Raw genomic sequence first — 18,707 nt, 5'->3', positions numbered from 1 at the left:
GGCCACCAGAACCTCAATGCCCCCCCTCCTCTCTTTGTCACCATCCCCAGGTGTGCACCTGGCTTTTTTGGGAACCCTCTGGTGCTGGGCAGCTCCTGTCAGCCCTGCGACTGTAGCGGTAATGGAGACCCCAACATGATCTTCAGTGACTGCGACCCCCTGACAGGCGCTTGTCGAGGCTGCCTCCGCCACACCACCGGGCCCCATTGTGAAAGCTGTGCCCCTGGCTTCTATGGCAATGCTTTGTTGCCAGGCAACTGCACCCGTAAGCACTGAGTGGGATCCTGGGCGCACCCTAAGAACAGGCTATATGCTGGTGCGACTTCCTGCATAGTTGCCAGCTTCTCCGTCAGACCCTGTCCTTGCCTTGTCTTCTTCAGGGTGGGGCTGTAAGGAGGAGAGCCAAAAGGAACCAGTGACTCTGAATATGGGGTGGGAGAGGCCAGGACCAAATAATGGGAAAAACAGCACGAAGGACTGAACCGGGGACAGGACAGTAACCATAGCCCCCACTTTCTGCAGGATGTGACTGTTCCCCGTGCGGGACAGAAACCTGTGATCCCCAGAGTGGGCGCTGCCTGTGCAAGGCGGGCGTGACTGGACAACGTTGTGACCGCTGTCTGGTAGGGCTGGAAGTAGGCCTGAGGACGGGAGAGGGAGGAACCAGACCTGTGGAGGAAGTGTGCTGAGGGAGAGTCCTGGTCTGTGGAGAAATGGGCTGGGGGAGCTTTGGCTGGTTCTGAGGAGCCTGAGCTAGCCCAGGTTTCCAGGGCTGGCAAAGTGTGATGCTAAGGGTTAGGCAGGCTGTGACGATGAGGTGTATCGCAGGAAGGACACTTCGGTTTTGAGCAATGCCAGGGCTGCCGCCCTTGTGCGTGTGGACCAGCTGCCAAGGGCTCCGAGTGCCACCCTCAGACTGGTCAGTGTCACTGCCAGCCAGGGACCACAGGACCCCAGTGCCTCGAGTGTGCCCCTGGCTACTGGGGGCTCCCGGAGAAGGGCTGCAGGCGTGAGTATGGGAGTGTGGGAAGGCTGGGTGGAGAGAGGCAGGCATCCCTGGACCCCTTACAGTCACATCTGCCTACCCCTCTTCCTGCAGGCTGCCAGTGTCCCCGAGGCCACTGTGACCCACACACGGGCCGCTGCACCTGTCCCCCAGGGCTCAGCGGGGAGCGCTGTGACACCTGCAGCCAGCAACACCAGGTGCCTGTACCGGGCAGGCCTGGGAGCCATGGTGTCCACTGTGAGGGTGAGCCTTCGCTCTGCTGTTCTCAATCTTTCCCTACTATTTCTACTCTGCCTGGTTTTTGGGGTTCCCAGGCTTGATGGCCCTAGTGTTCTTTCCCTGAATTAAGTAACCTCGATACCCAGAGGGACCCCAGCTGCCTGTGTCCATTTTCTGAGGACTTCCACAACTCCATGCTAATTTGACATCCACCCTTTAATCCACTTGGGGATGCCACTCCAGTACTAGCCACTGTTGCTTTGGTGGATCTCAGTACACAGGATTCTCCCTAATAAAATGTTCCATAGCTGGTGTGTACACCAGTGGTAGTATGCACCTTTAATCCCAGCACTTGGGAGGCAGAAGCAGGCGGATTTCTGAGTTTGAGGCCAACTTAGTGGTCTACATAGTGAGTTCTAAGACAGCCAGGGCTACACAGAGAAACCCTGCCTCAAACCGCCTCCCTACCCCCCAAAAAAAGTGTTTCATAACCTCAGGCCAGCTTCCTCCTGCCCATCCACGTTCCTCCTGACCAGATCAGGGGGTGGGGGGGTGGGGGGGGGCTTCGCTTGACCCTGGGATGATGCCCTTGCTGACCTCGTGCCCCTATAACTTTGACATAACCGGCATGGTTCGGTCTCTTACGCTCTCTCTCATGCATTTCTGACCCTATGCTGACCCTGTTTTCCCAATTAATTCCTGCCCTGGCCCACTCACTCCATATTAACCCTGGTGCTGGTTTCTTGTGCTGACCTGGTTGCCTCTTTGACTTCCCCCCATGTCCTCCGTACCCACTCTCCCGACAGTGTGTGACCACTGTGTGGTCCTGCTTCTGGATGATCTCGAGCGGGCTGGTGCCCTCCTCCCCGCCATCCGTGATCAGCTGCAAGGTATCAATGCCAGCTCCGCAGCCTGGGGCAGGCTGCACAGGCTGAATGCCTCCATCGCTGACCTACAGGTATTTCCTGCCCACCCGCCTGCTGCCCTGCCTGCCTTCTCTAGCTGGCTGTGTGGTTCTTAACCTTCCTCTCCTCTCCTCGGGCAGAGTAAGCTCCGGAGCCCATTGGGACCCCGCGATCAGACAGCACAGCAGCTACAGACTCTAGAGCAGCAGATTATAAGCCTTCAACAGGATACAGAGAGGCTGGGCAGTCAGGCAAGACCTATGACCCTATCCAGTGTCTTGTGGTGCCTCTCCTCAGGAAGCCCTCACCTCCAGGATCCCCCAGTCCTTCACACCAAAGCCACCTTCCCCCAATCCCTGGGGCCAACCTGTTCATCTTTCCCTGCCTCAGTCATGTACCCACAAACACCATAGCTGAAGGAAACTATACCCACAGGCCACGGGAGTCCAAGATCGGGCAGGCCAGCTGGTGGACAACACAGAGTCCACACTGGGCCGGGCTCAGAAGTTGTTGGAGACTGTGCGAGCTGTGGACCGTGCGCTGAATGGTAAGGCTGGCTGATGCTTGGGCCCAGTATAGCGTGAGCTGCTTGGAGGGGTGGGGCGGGGCCTCCTGGAGGAGGTCTCCTCTTGAGCTGGCTGTGTCCCGTATGTTTATTCTCTGTGCAAGTGGCTATGTGGCTAGATTCTGTTGGATCCCATAGAGCTAGACTCCTATACAGGACCACTGGGAATACTAGCAACCCCCTTAGTGACAGACCAGTGGCTGAGAAGAAACTGGGGCTCCCGATCTTTTTTTAAGATTTATTTATTTCATGTACATGAATACTCTGTCCCTGTCTTAAGACACACCAGAAGAGGGCATCAGATCCCATTCCAGATGGTTGTGAGCCACCATGTGGTTGCTGGGAATTGAACTCAGGACCTTTGGAAGAGCTGAGCCATCTCTCCAGCCCAGAGCTCCCAGTGTTACAACAGCATCTGGTATAGCCAAAGGATTGGGAAAAAGTGAACTTTCTGTTTGGGGAAGGCCAGGGACTGGGCTGAACTAGCCTGTCAGGATTAACAGAGAAAGGCAGAGAGGGGTCTTAGTCTTAGCTCCAAGAGCCGTGTGAAGTGCTATTGGCATATGTGTTCGTGGCCTGCCGAAATGCCTTGGAAATGGGCGATGGAGTCTTGCTGTAGACCTTGACAATCCCCTCTCTGTAGAGCTGGCCTCTCGCATGGGCCAAGGATCTCCAGATGGCGCCTCAGCACCGTCTGGCGAGCAGCTGCTCTGGGCTCTGGCTGAAGTGGAGCGGCTACTCAGGGACATGCGGACTCGTGACCTGGGGGCCCCACAGGCAGTGGCAGAGGCTGAACTGGCCGAAGCCCAGAGGCGTGAGTGGGGTCAAACCCTGTTAGGCAGGGCTGCTCCGGATCAAGGCCTGGGAGCCCTGGGGCCAAGTGTAAAGCAGCAGCAGCTGGCCTGCTTTAGAGGTGGACTAGATGGGCGCCGGGCAGTGACGGGGGGTTATGGCGGGGTCTAGGAGGCAGGGTGACCACCTTCCTATTCTGGTGTTGGCCAGTGATGGCTCGAGTCCAGGAGCAGCTGAGCACTGTCTGGGAGGAGAACCAGTCACTGGCCACACGCATTCGGGACCAGCTGGCTCAGTATGAGTCCGGCCTCATGGATCTCCGTGAGGCCCTGAACCATGCAGTCAATACCACCCGGGAGGCCGATGAGCTCAACAGCCTCAACCAGGAGCGGCTGAGGGAAGCCCTGGTGAGGATGTTGCCCCTTGCCCCGCGTCCCCGCCTCCTACCCTTTCCACTCACCGGCTGCCTCCTCCCCAGGCCCTGGTCTTCTATCAACTCTTTCCCCGTTCTCCCTCCCCTCCCTACACCTCCCCTCCTCGCCTTGGTCCTTTCTGCCTGTCCCTCATGTTCTCTCAACCCAGGCCTCCCCTCCCTCCTGTTCCCCCCCCCCCCCCCACTTACTGCCCTACGGTGCTTAGGGCCCCATTACAGCCTTTACTCTCTCTCTCAAAATGTTGTCCTAAGCAATGGAAACAGGAACTGTCCCAGGACAATGCCACCCTAAAGGCCACTCTTCAAGCCGCCAGTCTTACCTTGGGCCATGTTTCCGAGCTTCTGCAGGGCATAGACCAGGCTAAGGAGGTAAACACCCCCCCACCTCACCCATTCCTGGCTTGTCTCCTCTAAGATTCCTGGTTGCTGACACTAAAACAACGCTGGACTTGCTTGCATGCATAACACCACCTGGTCCCACACTAGGAGGTAATTAAAACAAAGCCCACCACCGTCACAGGACCTAGAGCACCTGGCCGCCAGCCTGGATGGAGCCTGGACACCCTTACTGAAGAGGATGCAGGCCTTTTCCCCTGCCAGCAGCAAGGTGGACTTAGTAGAGTCTGCTGAGGCCCACGCTCAGAGGCTGAATCAGCTGGCGATCAACCTGTCTGGGTATGTGGCACCCCCAAGGGTGCAGCCTGGATGCCTGTGGGTATACTTGACCCACAAGAGGGTAAATAGTCTTGGAGGATTCCTGGAGGGGGAATTCATTGTTCCCAAAGGATCCAGGCTTTTTGTAGCTTTATGGGAAGTTTGGGGCCAAATTTTGGCAGAAAGGAACAGATCTAAATGGGGGTAAGAGACCCAGGGATGTGGCCAACCAGGTTATACTCTCTCTGGCACACCCAACCACATATCCCATGATCCTCTTTCCCTCCCGGCAGCATCATCCTTGGTGTCAATCAGGACCGCTTCATCCAGAGGGCCGTGGAAGCCTCCAATGCCTATAGCAGCATCCTGCAGGCCGTTCAGGCTGCTGAGGATGCAGCAGGCCAGGCACTGGGGCAGGCCAGCCGCACGTGGGAGGTGAGGCTCTAAGCATGTGTGGTCCACAGGAGCCCTGCTCCCAGGCCTGATAGTATGAACCATCCCAGTCCCATGTAAACAGCCCCTGATCTTCTGCAGATGGTGGTGCAGCGGGGCCTAGCAGCTGGAGCCCGGCAGCTGTTAGCCAACAGCAGTGCCCTGGAGGAGACCATCCTTGGGCACCAGGGGAGGCTGGGCCTCGGTGAGTACCGAGATCCTTGGGTACACTGATATCTGGGATGTGTCCTTGTAGCTTCAGGATGATTCTAGTGTGGTTCAGTGTAAGTGTTAGGTACTAAATGTGCCTGCCCTGTGTGGCGTCCACTCCATGGGGGGTCTACTCTGTGGGTGGGGGTTGGGGTGTAGTGTCTGCCTGTCTTGGTGGTATGCCAAGGGACCACAGCCAGAGGAGGATGAATGAAGCTCAGGGCCCCATCTTTGTTCTTACTCCATCTGTGGGCCAGGAGGATTGGGTGGAACTCCTTGCCACTGAGGCTGTCTCCTCTCTCTGCAGCTCAGGGCCGCCTGCAGGCCATGGGGACCCTGCTTCATGATGTCCGGGCCAAGAAGGACCAGCTGGCAGCCCGGATTCGGGAGGCACAAGCCATGCTGGCCATGGACACAAGTATGCGGCTTCTCCCTGCTCTTGCCTGTCACTCTTCTGTACTCAGTTGTGCCTTGTGAGAGTAGACGTGCTCACGCATATGCACACACACGCGCGCGCGCACACGCGCACACACACACACACACACACACACACGCGCGCGCGTGCGTGCGCGCGCGCGCCTAATGAGTCCATGCTGTGGTCAGTGTGTCTGACGAGGCTCTCATGCTAAGGAGGGCTCTGGGCTTGTGCCTCTGACCTGAGGCACAGGTCACCAATGCAGTGGCCCTGCAGGCACTTGGCACAGATAAGCAGGTCACAAGAGTGCTGGACAGTGGTGAAGTCAGGGGCGGGCACCGGACAAGCAGCCATGGGGTAGTTACTGGAGGATGTGGGAGTGTGTCCAGCAGAGCCCCTTGGTTCAGGAGAAGGGCATTCCTGGAAAAGACTTGCTGGCCAGTGAGGGCAGAGGTCAGAGTGGAGTTCATCTGGCTGCCTCTCCAAGAGGGCTCAAAACTGACTAGGTTTCCCTGTGGCCGCCAAAATGTCCCAGGCACACATGGGCACAAACCTTGGGAGTTGGTAATGGCCCCTGGGTGGATTACAGGGCCATGAGGAGAAGTGTGGGTAGGATTTTGAATGTATGGAGCCTATGATACCCACAGGGATGGGTCACCGCAGCAGAGGGCCCTAGGATCAGGAAGTTAGCTGCCTCTGGGCATGGTCTCCATCTGTTACAGGCGAGACCAGTGAGAAGATCGCTCATGCCAAGGCTGTGGCTGCTGAAGCCCTCGACACGTCCACCCATGTGCAGTCCCAGCTTCAGGCTATGCAGAAGAACGTGGAAAGGTGGCAGAGCCAGCTGGGGGGCCTGCGAGGCCAGGACCTGGGCCAGGTGGAACAGGATGCGAGCAGTTCAGGTGAGAGTGGTCCTTGCCCCCCTAGGGGCTGAGGTGTGGGAGACAGGGATCTCATCCATCTTTCCTGCAGTGTCCACCCTGGAGAAGACACTGCCACAGCTGCTGGCCAAACTAAGCCGTCTGGAGAACCGTGGAGTCCACAACGCCAGCCTGGCCTTGTCTGCCAACATCGGTCGTGTGCGCAAACTCATTGCCCAAGCCCGGAGCACTGCCAACAAGGTGGGTACCCGCTTTAATATATAAGCAGCAACGGTGAGCCTGGGAAGCTGAGAATAAACTCTTTTGCTACACTCGCAGGTCAAGGTGTCCATGAAATTCAATGGGCATTCAGGGGTACGACTGCGCACCCCACGAGACCTTTCTGACCTTGCTGCCTACACTGCCCTCAAGTTCTACATCCAGAGCCCAGTGCCAGCGCCCGTGCCTGGCGAGAACACTGGGGACCACTTTGTTCTGTACATGGGCAGCCGCCAGGTATCAAGCAGAGTGGGGATGGGCCATGCCAGACTGTGTTGCTACTTTGTTTCCAACACAATTCCCTGGTAAAAGAAATCTCAACTCAATCAGTAACAAAACAAGTTATAAGCCTAGATTGGGCAGATCTCCCACTACACCACTCTATTTCCATCTATATTATTCCATAGAACTTGCAGTTTCTCCAGGCCACGAGCTTCTCTCTGCAGCCTCTCTGTTGATCATAGCTCCTCTCCTTTCTGTTAATCCCCTGTGGCTCCTCCCCTAAACTCTCAGCTCCTCCCCCTTCCTCCTGCCCAATCATTGGCTCAACCCTTTATTTGAAAAGTTAAGGTGGGGAGAAGGTTCACAAGGCAACTCATCTGCAGCCCCTCTGAGGAGTGGAATTAGCATTAAAATACAAGCTCAGGGAAATCCATAACAGGACCACAAATTAGAAATGGGTGGTGTTTGGTCCCCATCCTAACTGTTTTCTGGCTGCTGCCACAGGCCACTGGGGACTACATGGGAGTGTCTCTGCGTAATCAGAAGGTGCACTGGGTGTACAGGCTAGGCGAGGCTGGCCCCACAACTCTCAGCATTGACGAGAACATTGGGGAGCAGTTTGCAGCCGTCAGCATCGACAGGTAGGGTTACCTTGGAGAGAGAGTAGATTTGTATTTCCATATGCCCTGTCTGTCTCTCACCCCTCACCTCTGCTCTTAGGACCCTCCAGTTTGGTCACATGTCTGTCACCGTGGAGAAGCAGACGGTTCATGAAATCAAGGGGGACACGGTGGCCCCTGGGAGGGAGGGACTACTCAACCTGCATCCTGACGATTTTGTCTTCTACGTGGGAGGATACCCCAGCAACTTCACGGTGGGCCTGGCTCAGCCTCAAGGGTAGTCTTAGAGCGTCCGGGCAGTCCTGCCTACCTGGACCTAGGGAAAAGCCCTTATCTGGTTTTAAGTTCATTCTCCTGCAATCTGAGCGCGGTTGGTCTCTAGGAGGTAGGAAGGTGCCCTAACCGTGCACTTTACCCACAGCCCCCTGAACCCCTCCGATTCCCTGGCTACCTGGGCTGCATTGAGATGGACACGCTGAACGAGGAGGTGGTCAGCCTCTACAATTTTGAGCAGACCTTCAATCTGGACACTGCGGTGGATAAGCCTTGTGCTCGGTAGGTAAGGCCCAGCGGCACCCTGTGCCCCCACTCACCCACCCTCTCTTCGCTGACCAGAGGCCTCTGACCTGCAGCTCCAAGGCCACCGGTGACCCATGGCTCACAGATGGCTCCTACCTGGATGGCAGTGGCTTTGCCCGCATCAGCTTTGAGAAGCAGTTCAGCAACACAAAACGCTTTGACCAGGAGCTGCGGCTTGTGTCCTACAACGGGATCATCTTTTTCCTCAAGCAAGAGGCAAGGCTGATGCCAGGCGCCACCCTGCCCCATGCCTTCTCCCCATTCTGCTTTGCCCTGCTTCAACCCTTCCTAAGGCCCCCCAAGCTCACCTTGCTCTGCCCTGTTCCTGCAGAGTCAGTTCTTGTGCCTGGCGGTGCAGGAAGGCACCCTTGTACTCTTCTATGACTTCGGCTCTGGCCTGAAGAAGGCTGAACCGCTGCAGCCCCCACAAGCTTTGACGGCGGCCAGCAAGGCGGTAAGGCAGGGGGCCTGGGGGCCGAAGGACCGGCAGAGAGATTTGGCTTTCCTGAAGCCCGCTACCCATCCCTTGCAGATCCAAGTGTTTCTGCTGGCTGGCACCCGCAAACGAGTGCTGGTGCGTGTGGAGCGGGCCACCGTCTTCAGCGTAGATCAGGATAACATGCTAGAGATGGCTGATGCCTACTACTTGGGAGGTGTACCACCCGAGCAGCTACCCCCGAGGTGAGCATGGGCCCTGGGGCATGTGAGGTCCCAGGGCCACTAGGGCAGCCACTCACGACCTGACTGGTGTCCTGCAGCCTACAGCAGCTCTTCCCCTCGGGAGGCTCTGTCCGTGGCTGCATCAAGGGTATCAAGGCTCTGGGCAAGTACGTGGACCTCAAACGGCTGAACACCACGGGCATCAGTTTCGGCTGCACCGCTGACCTGCTGGTGGGACGTACCATGACTTTTCACGGCCACGGCTTCCTGCCCCTGGCACTTCCCGATGTGGCACCCATCACCGGAGAGGTCTATTCTGGCTTTGGCTTTCGTGGTACCCAGGACAACAGCCTGCTGTATTACCGTACCTCCCCGGTGAGCTGGTGGTAGCTTGCTTCTGCTGCAGCCAACAGTCTAGGCCTGTGGGGGCAAGAAGGGATGAGTCTAGACTCTTGGCCTAGCCAGTGGGTGATCTTGCCTCTGTTCCTAGGATGGGCCATACCAGGTGTCCCTGAGGGAGGGCCATGTGACACTCCGCTTTATGAACAGAGAGGTGGAAACTCAACGGGGCTTTGCTGATGGCGCTCCTCACTATATTGCATTCTACAGCAATGTCACAGGGTGAGCCCTGCCTCAGGCAGAGAGGGAAGGAGGGCTAATATACCTCACAGGAGGGTCTGGGGGAGGCTAGCCCTTCAGGAAGAATGTGCCGGGCTGGGAAACACCATCTTTTTCCCAGGGTATGGCTGTATGTGGATGACCAGCTACAACAAGTAAAGTCCCACGTGAGAACAACCTCCACGCTCCAACTACAGCCTGAGGAACCCCCGCGGCTTCTCCTGGGAGGCCTGCCTGTGTCTGGAACCTTCCACAACTTCAGTGGCTGCATCAGCAATGTTTTTGTACAGCGGTGAGCTGGTGGGTGTAGGGGATTAAGTCCCAGCTGACCCCCGCATTCCAGTTACTGACAGATACCTATCTACCTGTTACCCCCAGACTCCGAGGCCCACAGCGTGTGTTTGACCTACACCAGAACATGGGGAGTGTCAACGTAAGCGTGGGCTGCACACCCGCCCAACTCATCCAGACCCCAAGGGCTGCGGCTCAGAAGGTAGGGAACCCACAGTGTGTGGACGGGACTTGGGTAGCTGGGGCTCTGGCTATCAAGCAGTTGGCCAATGCATTGTGGTCTGGTCTGTGCCTTAGGTTTCCCGCCGCAGTCGACAACCCAGCCAGGACCTTGGCTGCATGACACCCTGGCTCCTTGGGACTATTCAGGATGCATACCAGTTCGGGGGACCCCTGCCCAGTTACCTGCAGTTTGTGGGCGTCTCCCCATCCCACAGGAATAGGTAGGCCAGGTCAGGCTTGGGTGGGATTGGAAGTGCTGTGTTGCAGGGAAATACTAAAAAAGAGAATCCACCAACTTTCCTAACCCACCAGGCCTCAGCACTAAGTTATTCTCTCCCAGCTGGCTCCCACAGCTTCTCAGCTGTGTTCTCACTTCACCATAAACCCCTTTAATCTGCAGACCCACATTCCAGTAACCAAGTAAACCAATCAGACTTAGGTATAAATAATATCACAATTTATAAGATGCCAATACAATAATTTAAGAGCCAATTGATAATGATAAAAGCTTTATCCCAATATTTCTATAACCTTATAAAAACTTAGCTATTTGTGGCTAGTAAATCCCACAGGTCCACATCTGAAGCCATCTCTTATTCTCCTGCGACCTCTGTCCCCGCCCCCAACTCCTAGTTCCGTCCCCTTCTCCGTCCAATCACAGGCCTTCCACTGCCCTAATATGATTGGGCACGGAAAATCCTGCACAGTGCTGCCCATGCTGACACCATACTTGGCTTTCAGGCTCCACTTCTCGATGCTCGTCCGCCCACATGCGGCTTCCCAGGGCCTCTTGCTCTCTGCAGCCCCCCTGTCGGGCCACAGCCCTTCACTGGTACTCTTTCTAAACCGAGGACGCTTTGTCGCACAGACTGAGGGCCCTGGGCCCCGGCTCCAGGTCCAGAGTCGCCAGCACTCACAGGCTGGCCAGTGGCACAGGGTGAGAGGTTAAGGAGCTGGATGGGTGGCAGGGCCCAGGCAATGCCCCTCAAGGAGAGAGAGCTCCTCTCTTCCCAGGGTCCTGGGATACTGTTGACCGGCCTTCTTCCCACATCAGGTGTCTGTCCGCTGGGGAATGCAGCACGTCCAGCTTGTGGTGGACGGCAGCCAGACCCGGAGCCAGAAGGCACCCCACCGTTGGGTCCACAGGGGACAGCGTCCACAGCCCTACACTCTCTTTGTAGGAGGTCTCCCTGCCAGCAGTTACAGCTCCAAGCTCCCTGTGAGAACCATAGCACTCCCATCCCTGGCCTTGGCCCAGTGTCCACCCTCAGCAGTCTAAGCCTGATGTTATCCATCTGTTCCTTGCAGGTGTCTGTGGGGTTCAGCGGCTGTATGAAGAAATTGCAGGTGGATAAGCGGCCACTGAGGACCCCAACGCGAATGGTGGGGGTCACACCCTGTGTCTTAGGCCCCCTGGAAGATGGCCTGTTCTTCCCAGGCAGTGAGGGAGTTGTCACATTAGGTGTGTAAGGCAAGGGAGGACTTGTGGGAATAGGGGTTCTAAGCAAGGCCCTGGACCTCTTCCCTCACGGCCCCTCCCCACAGACCTCCCTGAGGCCAAGACGCCCCATGTGAGCCTGGAGCTACAGGTCCGGCCCCTGGCGGCTGCTGGCCTTATCTTCCACCTGGGCCAGGCCAAGGCCACTCCCTATGTGCAGCTGCAGGTGCTGACAGGACAGGTGAGCAGGGCTGTGGTGCGGGCTCATCTCTTCACTGTGGCCTTTGTTGGGCAGAACCTAACGATCCTCCACCCCAGGTCCTGCTGCGGGCAAATGATGGAGCAGGGGAGTTCTCCACGTGGGTTACCTACCCCAAGCTTTGTGATGGACAGTGGCACCGAGTGGCAGGTGAGGGGGCCCTTTTCCTTTTCTACAGAGAAGGGTGGGCTATGGAAGGGACTCTGCGGGTTGGCTGGCTAGGGGACACACATCTGCTCCACAGTGATCAAGGGCAGGGACACACTCCGGCTGGAGGTGGACACACAGAGCAACCACACCACAGGCCATTTGCCAGAGACCTTGGCTGATTCTCCAGCACTTCTGCACCTTGGGAGCCTGCCAAGTAAGTGTGGCCCGCCCTGTGGGGACTGGGCTCCTCCCACCCGCCAAAGGGGTAGCAGAAGACCAGGTTGACTAGCCAGTGCAGGGACAGAGGACCCAGCCACCATGACACCAGTCTTCTCTGGCCCCTCTGTATTTTCAGAATCTTCAGTTGCTTGGTCAGAGCCCCCTGCCTACCGAGGATGTTTGAGGAAGCTGCTGATCAACGGGGCCCCTGTCAACATGACTGCCTCTGTACAAATCCAGGGAGCAGTGGGGATGAGTGGGTGCCCCTTGGGAACCCTAGCGCCTCCCAAGCAGGGACAACACTGACCACCCCAGTGTCTTCCCCACACTCTGGCACTGAGGGACCCAGACCTTGGTGTTTGCCTACATTTTCTATGAATAACAAGTCATTTCTGGTTTACACTCTTTTTACAGGAAAAGGACACTGCAGAACAGACGTTATATTTATACTTTGTCCCTCTTGCCCGACAACTTTCAGTGCTGAGATCTGAAATTAAAATGACTTGTTTGACTTGAGTGTGTTGATTTAAACAGTAATGGCCAGGTGGGGGACAGAGCACAGAGTGGGAGCTGGCCTCAGCACACAGCATTCCCTTGTCAGCCCAGCCCAAAGCGGAGATGCAAGTAACACAGGCCAAGACTGACTGGACAGGTACAAGAAAGGACTTTATTAGTGAGGTGGGGCAGGAAAGGTTGGGACAAATCAAAATCACCACTACGGAATCACACAACTACGAATTCCAACTTGGGGAAGGACAGCGAATAATTTAATCTAGACTCATATCTTCCTCTTCGTCTTTCTTGTCTTTTGTGTCGCCCTCCTTTGGGTCCGATTTGGCATTGTTCTGCATGGCTTTGGCAAATGCTTCCACATCTGAAACAGCCATAGAGGACTACTAAACCTCAGGCAAGGGCTACTACCCAGGCAGACAGCCTCTAGCACTCCACAAACACAGGGAGGGCTGGCTCTGGCCATAGCCGGGGATCAGTACTCACCACCTTTGTTGGCGGCCTCTACAGCCTCTGCAGGAAGGCCGAACTGGCACATGAGAGGGCCAAGCTGTCCTGAGGCCAAGGCCGCACTGAACATCCCCAGGGCCTGCAACAAAGAGCAGGCGTGCAGAGCTGGGGTCCTAGGGCACCAGACCACCAATGCTACGAGTCACAGGTACAGAGAGCGCCATGGACATCCATACCTGCTGGAACTGGGGTGAGGTTAATGTGTTCTGGATCTCATCTGCAGTCTGGGGCAGAGACTCCCCAGAAGGCAGGTAGGGCAGCAGGCGCTCCTGAACGTCTGCATTGGCAAGGATAGGAGCCATGATCTCTGGTGTCAGCACACTCGCCAGATCCACTAGGGTACAAGCAACATGGCCATCAGTGGCCTGAGGCTAGCCCAGGCACCCAGAGAGCTGCAGCCAGGCACCAGGGCAGCGTGAGGTGGGCAGGTGTGGCTGGACACCACGGACACCCAGGCTCCACATCTCCAAGAGCCACCAAGTGTATGAGCAGCAGCCCTTCGCCCTGGGAGCACCCGTGGCTCTTTACCTTGCTGGCCACCTCCTGGCCCTGCCGGCACGTTCATGGTGGCCAGAATGCTCTGGAGGTCGCTCAGCTGGATGGGCTGGGTTGGGCTGGCTGCCGTGCTGGTTCCATTACCTGAGCTGGGTGCGGGACTTGGGCTGGTTGCTGAGGCAGCTGCTGGGGCAGAAGGGGCTGGGGTGGCGCGAGCGGAAGAGGTGGTGGAGGATGGGGTGACGGCTGCCGACTGGCTCCGGGAGCTGGGGAAAGTGAGCAAGGGCTGGAGCAGCTAGGCCCATTGCGTCAGATCTACCTGCTCCTCAGACCTACAGGACACCTCCCTGGCAACAAGCTGAGGTGTGATGGGGACCCCCTACCCTATCTCCTAACTGAGGTCTTCAGAAAGGAGAATGCACCGGCATGTGGTAGTGTCTGGTACCCACATCAGGCATTGGGGGATGGGAGCTCACCTGGATGAAGAGCTGCTGGCTGGAGGTCCACTGCTCCCCAGCAAGCTGGCCAGGCCTGGCCCAGTGAGAGCCCCAAGCCCACCTACAGGAGTAAAGAAGTGTGTGCTAGATACACTCCCAGTCCACCTGAGACGGCACTAACCCATGTCCTCCGGCAAGAGAAGTTACACATTCCAATACCAACGCCAAAGGATGAACAGGGAGGGTTAGGCAGTCACAAGAGGCTGAAGCGACCATGCTATGCTAGTCTGCATTCTAAAAGCTATTCTACTGAGTTAGGTCATTTCCACTCCACCCACATTCATACTCAAGACCAGGCCACATCTCGGCCAGAACAGTGCTTTCTTGGTGGCTGTAACATTTGTGCTGTAACTCAGGTGGACTACATATACATGTACTAGATCAGGCCCCTCTCTGCCCACCCAGCAGACAAGCACCTTCCAAAGGAGTGGCACAAGAACAGACATTGCAGAGACCCTGGTAAGAGGAGCTGAGAGGAAACCCTGGGTCTGAAGCAGGCACTGAAAAGGCACCCTATGGGAACCAGGGACAGTGGGGCATTACCCAGTCCTCCGAGGCCGGCTGGTCCGATGAGCTGCATAAGCTGGCTGTGACTCATGTTCCCCAACAGGCTCTGCAGGCCACCCTCACCTGGTGAACACAGGAATCCGGGATGGGCCTGCTGTGGAGGCATGGCCAGGCCCTAGACCCTTGTGAGCACTACATATTCCTGACTAGGGCACATGCCTGGCCTTGGCCCCACCCAAGAACCACTCGGGGTATAACAGCCTCTGGGAGGGACCAGGTGAGCTCTGGTAGATGGGAGGAAAGGAAGAACCAGAACTTATTGAGCAGGGCAGGCTCTCCCTCACAATGCTCCCGGTCACTGAAGGACACTGCCCGACACAGGTCTGGGTGATAATTACCGCCCAGTGCTGAAAGCTCATGGCCACTACTGCCACTTGCTCCCAGGGCCCCAGGCATGGGGGGGTTGTTCAGACACTCGTTGACTTTCCGGCAATGCTCCTCATCTTGGTCAGTCTTGGGCTCCTGCCAGAGAGGAGATGCAAAGGGCCAAGGCTGAGCAGTCTGTGCAAGGAGCTGGCTCAGCCTGCTGGCTTCCCTGCACCCACACGGCCAGCTATCCTGATTCGGCCCACACAGTGGCCGGAGAGGCAGTAACCTGCAGATGTGACAGCACCAGAAGCACAGCTCTACTAGGACAGCAATGGCAACAGTGAGCAGGCCCCAAAGGCAATGATCACAAAGGAAGACTGGAGTGCCTTCAGAGCACAGCGCTTCCTGGACTGTGCAGGGAATGAGCCATCCCCACTGCCTGGGCAGCCGCTGGCCCCAAAACCTCAGAAGAAAGTACCATGCAGCAAAGGGGCAAGAAAGGCACTCCAAGAGAGTGAGGCCAAAGAGTAGCCATGGTGGGGTCCATTAACATGCCCACAAATCCTCTGCAGTTAGATTTCCACCTAAAGATGTTCTGTTACACGGCCACGCCCCTTGTCCTCTGTTTTGGATCCTGTGCTCAGGAGACCAGAACCCAATCTGAGAGGAAGCCCCTCCCCTCCAGGCACTTTGCAGACAAACAGCTGCTGCCCCCTTTCACAGAATGACAATGGTAATGGCTGTATATCCCACCCTTGAACATACCCCAAGGTTAGTCCTGACTCTAAACTGGACCCATATACCCAAGAGAGAGTCCATGTCCCATACCACAGCAGAACCACATTAACAGCACAAGAAACACAAATATGCCAATGGCCTCCAACAGGTGGCAGAATGTGGAGACTACATTTGAAGGACACTGCAGATGCGGGTAAGAAGCAGGCGCCATGACACTGAAGGGTCTCTCACACACAGCACAGGAGAGCTTAAGGGGGGGCGGGGAGGGGTGCTCAACTGTTGAGAGAACAGAGGACATCACCTCTGGGAGCTAAAATCCAATGCCAGGGAGCAATGGAAAACCTGAGGCCCTGAAGCTGTGTGCCTGTAGATGATGAGTCCATGGCAGGGCTCTGGTGCCTAACCTACCTAGCCGCAGCCTTGGGAACTCAGGTAGACCAGGCCCTGCAGGTCAGCACCTTCCAACGTGGGGAAAGTAACCTCAAGTGTTATCACAAGAAAAGCCAGAGCGGACCATTCTCCTGCTTACCTGCATCCAGAAGAAGAGCCGCTTGGACCCTGCCTTAAACTTGAGCACGTAGACCCTCCCACTGGGGCACTGAGGCACGCGCTTGAACTCACAGTCATCGGGAAAGATTATCAAGTCCTGGCGACACAAGGAGGACAGTCAGACAGACAGGCACACATGCACACACACACAAGTGCACACCACCAAGGCTTAGGACCCCTGAATATTTCCTGGACCCCATCAACAGGGTGGAGTCAAGAAGTCTCAGGGCCCAGTGAAGACAGACAGAAGAGGGCCAGGAGTGGAGGGACAGAAAGTGTTCTTTGAGGACCAGATGACTTAACAGAAACATTCTGGAGCTGTGTTCCAAGAAGTAAAAAGGTCAACCAACTCTGTCTGGCTGCTCCTAAGTGTAACAAAGAACAATGTATTCTGAGAGACAAAGAGTCCCAAGGAAAGCAGCCTCTTCAGAGCGCTAAACTACCCGAGGCTGTGGCGAGGGTCATATCTGCACACTCCTCCACAGACTGGAAGTCTAAAGCCAGGGCTGAGGACAATGTCACCAGCTGACTCTGTCACCCTGTCAGCAGACTGTCTCTACTAAAACCTTAAGAACCATGGTCACCACGGGGTGCATGGGTTCACAGAGTGACTGGAGCGAGCACTCTGCCAACCTTGGGACCCCTACACCAATCTACAGAAGGTGAAGCCATATTCCCAGCTCTTGTCCCGCTGGCCTGGTCTGGCTACGGCACTCACATCCTCCACGGTCCCAGAGGTCCTGTCTTTCCAACAGAAGTGAATAAGGGAGTCGTCCGTCTGCTGGATGTACACGAGACCTTTCCGTTTATCTGGGGTCACCGTAGTTCCTTTTAATGACATTTTTCCTGCCCGGAACTCCACCAAATACTTGGTAGAGGATCCCCGAGAGCCGGGCACCAGGCTTGGGAACAGAGCGCCTGAAGTCGTCATCCTGAAAATACAGAGCGAGGCCCGTCGTGCGGCGTCGCGTGCGCAATGTCCCACCCATCCGCTGGTCAGCCCGCGGCTGCCCGGGAGCGGGAGCGCGCCAGGCTGCGCAAGGCCAGCTGGTGTGCGCAGGACCGAGCGCAGCCCGCGGAGCCCCCGCTCCCGCGACGTCACTGCCCGCCCGTGCGGAGCCTCGCTGCGTCCGGCCCCGGCGCGTCTGGGGCACCGGCGGCCGGACAGACTCAACCCCGCACTGTTGCCGCGTCCCGTCCTCCCGCCGCTCGGCCCAGCCTGGAGCCGCGTGCGCCTATGCCGCCGCTGCTGCCACCGGGCCCCTACCTGGCCGTGCTCACACTCGGCCTAGGGGCACCGTCCGGGCTCGCTCTTCCTTCTCGGCGCCTGCCGGGCCTCGCCGGAAGCCCGTGCTCGGCCCGCCCCGCCGCCGCTCTCGCCGCCGATTGAGTTCCGTCAGTCGCGAGGCCGGCCCCGACCAGGTCCCAATTGGCCCTGGACGCCGTCCATCGCATCCGGCCCGCCTCCGCGCCGGCGGCCTGTTTCCGGCGGAAGCGCGGGCCAGAGCGGCCCCTATTGTTGCTGTGTCATAGGGGAGCGGCGGCGGCCCCTGGCGGCGGCGCTGCGAACAGCGCCCCAGCCTCCACGACACACTGAAGGGCCCCCGCGGGGCGGCGCTGCAGAGGTCGAGACACGGGTGGTGGGCCCTGGGCCATACACAAACGTGCCCGTGGAGGTGAGCTGTGACAGGCACCCGGGGACAGATGTCCGCTGAGTTATGCATCCGGTTCTGAATGGACCCATCTCTCTCCACACCGCAGGGAGACAGCCTGTCTGATTTGCATTATTGGGTGAGCGAGATGTCAGGGCCTAAGACATAAAATAGTCACGTGGTTTAAAAGGTAGGAGGTAGTCTCTTGACTCGAGAGCGAGGAAAGTGTCAGCTTCGTGTCAGTTTGTGCTAATTTGACATACATTATAACAAAGTACAAGAAGCTGCTCAGGACGGGGGAGTGGGGAGTGGGGTGGAGAAGGTAGCATGGGGCTGCTCAAAGCTCTAAGAGCAAGTTCACCAAGCACCCAGGGTGGGGTCTAGGGGCTGCTTGTAGCCAGGTGGAGTGCAGGTGGCTACTAGGGCAGAGGTGCTTGCAGGATGTATAGCCCAAGAGTCCTCACAGTTTATTTTACACACCGCTTCCATTTCTTTGCTTCCTCTATGACAGCTTTAGGCCCCAGGCCCATCCTCCACCCCTCTCCAGGGCTAAGCAGTGCTGAATCTCTGTCTTCCCCTGGCATACACGTCTGTGTATGTGTGAAACGTGTATGGCCTTTTTCTGAAACAATGGTGAAAAGTAGTTCTTTCACTTGACTACTGTTTGACGCTGACACAAACGTGTTCTAGCCCAGCCGAAGTTGGAGGGAGACCAGTCTCTAAGATGCATTTATTTATGTTGCCACAGTTGGCTCACTCATTTTAATTCCTGTTTAGAATTCTGATGTAGTAAGTTCTACATGCTGGCGGCTGTCATCTTTTTGTTGGGCTC

At 56.9% G+C, this 18,707-nt stretch overlaps 2 protein-coding genes across 2 annotated transcripts in view; one reads left to right on the top strand and one right to left on the bottom strand.

Moving 5' to 3' along the window:
- The window catches only part of Lama5 (laminin subunit alpha 5), a 51,163-nt gene extending 38,604 nt beyond the window's left edge, over positions 1-12,559 (top strand). Inside the window, exons 45-79 of the mRNA XM_052184518.1 lie at positions 51-265; positions 523-623; positions 829-1,009; positions 1,100-1,249; positions 2,032-2,183; positions 2,271-2,381; positions 2,566-2,677; positions 3,339-3,509; positions 3,698-3,894; positions 4,173-4,289; positions 4,441-4,595; positions 4,868-5,009; positions 5,109-5,211; positions 5,524-5,634; positions 6,354-6,533; positions 6,604-6,752; positions 6,831-7,007; positions 7,497-7,633; positions 7,713-7,866; positions 8,034-8,167; positions 8,245-8,407; positions 8,523-8,645; positions 8,724-8,872; positions 8,950-9,226; positions 9,342-9,472; positions 9,591-9,761; positions 9,848-9,962; positions 10,058-10,203; positions 10,724-10,919; positions 11,037-11,201; positions 11,291-11,444; positions 11,528-11,661; positions 11,739-11,829; positions 11,924-12,043; positions 12,185-12,559. Coding sequence (XP_052040478.1) covers positions 51-265; positions 523-623; positions 829-1,009; positions 1,100-1,249; positions 2,032-2,183; positions 2,271-2,381; positions 2,566-2,677; positions 3,339-3,509; positions 3,698-3,894; positions 4,173-4,289; positions 4,441-4,595; positions 4,868-5,009; positions 5,109-5,211; positions 5,524-5,634; positions 6,354-6,533; positions 6,604-6,752; positions 6,831-7,007; positions 7,497-7,633; positions 7,713-7,866; positions 8,034-8,167; positions 8,245-8,407; positions 8,523-8,645; positions 8,724-8,872; positions 8,950-9,226; positions 9,342-9,472; positions 9,591-9,761; positions 9,848-9,962; positions 10,058-10,203; positions 10,724-10,919; positions 11,037-11,201; positions 11,291-11,444; positions 11,528-11,661; positions 11,739-11,829; positions 11,924-12,043; positions 12,185-12,354 — 5,254 coding nt within the window. The 3' untranslated portion in view covers positions 12,355-12,559. The remainder of the gene's footprint in view (positions 1-50; positions 266-522; positions 624-828; positions 1,010-1,099; positions 1,250-2,031; positions 2,184-2,270; positions 2,382-2,565; positions 2,678-3,338; positions 3,510-3,697; positions 3,895-4,172; positions 4,290-4,440; positions 4,596-4,867; positions 5,010-5,108; positions 5,212-5,523; positions 5,635-6,353; positions 6,534-6,603; positions 6,753-6,830; positions 7,008-7,496; positions 7,634-7,712; positions 7,867-8,033; positions 8,168-8,244; positions 8,408-8,522; positions 8,646-8,723; positions 8,873-8,949; positions 9,227-9,341; positions 9,473-9,590; positions 9,762-9,847; positions 9,963-10,057; positions 10,204-10,723; positions 10,920-11,036; positions 11,202-11,290; positions 11,445-11,527; positions 11,662-11,738; positions 11,830-11,923; positions 12,044-12,184) is intronic.
- Positions 12,560-12,693: 134 nt separating this feature from the next.
- Adrm1 (ADRM1 26S proteasome ubiquitin receptor) lies at positions 12,694-17,617 on the bottom strand. Its single transcript, XM_052184517.1, has 10 exons — positions 17,491-17,617; positions 16,942-17,155; positions 16,204-16,320; positions 14,966-15,089; positions 14,604-14,690; positions 14,040-14,121; positions 13,597-13,829; positions 13,245-13,402; positions 13,045-13,147; positions 12,694-12,922 (listed from the first exon to the last, which is right to left on the bottom strand). The coding sequence occupies exons 2-10, from the start codon at positions 17,152-17,154 to the stop codon at positions 12,816-12,818; spliced, it is 1,224 nt and encodes a 407-aa protein (XP_052040477.1). The 5' UTR covers position 17,155; positions 17,491-17,617; the 3' UTR covers positions 12,694-12,815.
- Positions 17,618-18,707: the final 1,090 nt, after the last annotated feature.

The sequence above is a fragment of the Apodemus sylvaticus genome, chromosome 5 (genome assembly GCF_947179515.1).
Source record: "Apodemus sylvaticus chromosome 5, mApoSyl1.1, whole genome shotgun sequence".
NCBI lineage: Eukaryota > Metazoa > Chordata > Mammalia > Rodentia > Muridae > Apodemus > Apodemus sylvaticus.
The sequence above is the reverse complement of the archived record's forward strand: the minus strand, read 5'-3'. Positions and strand labels throughout refer to the sequence as shown.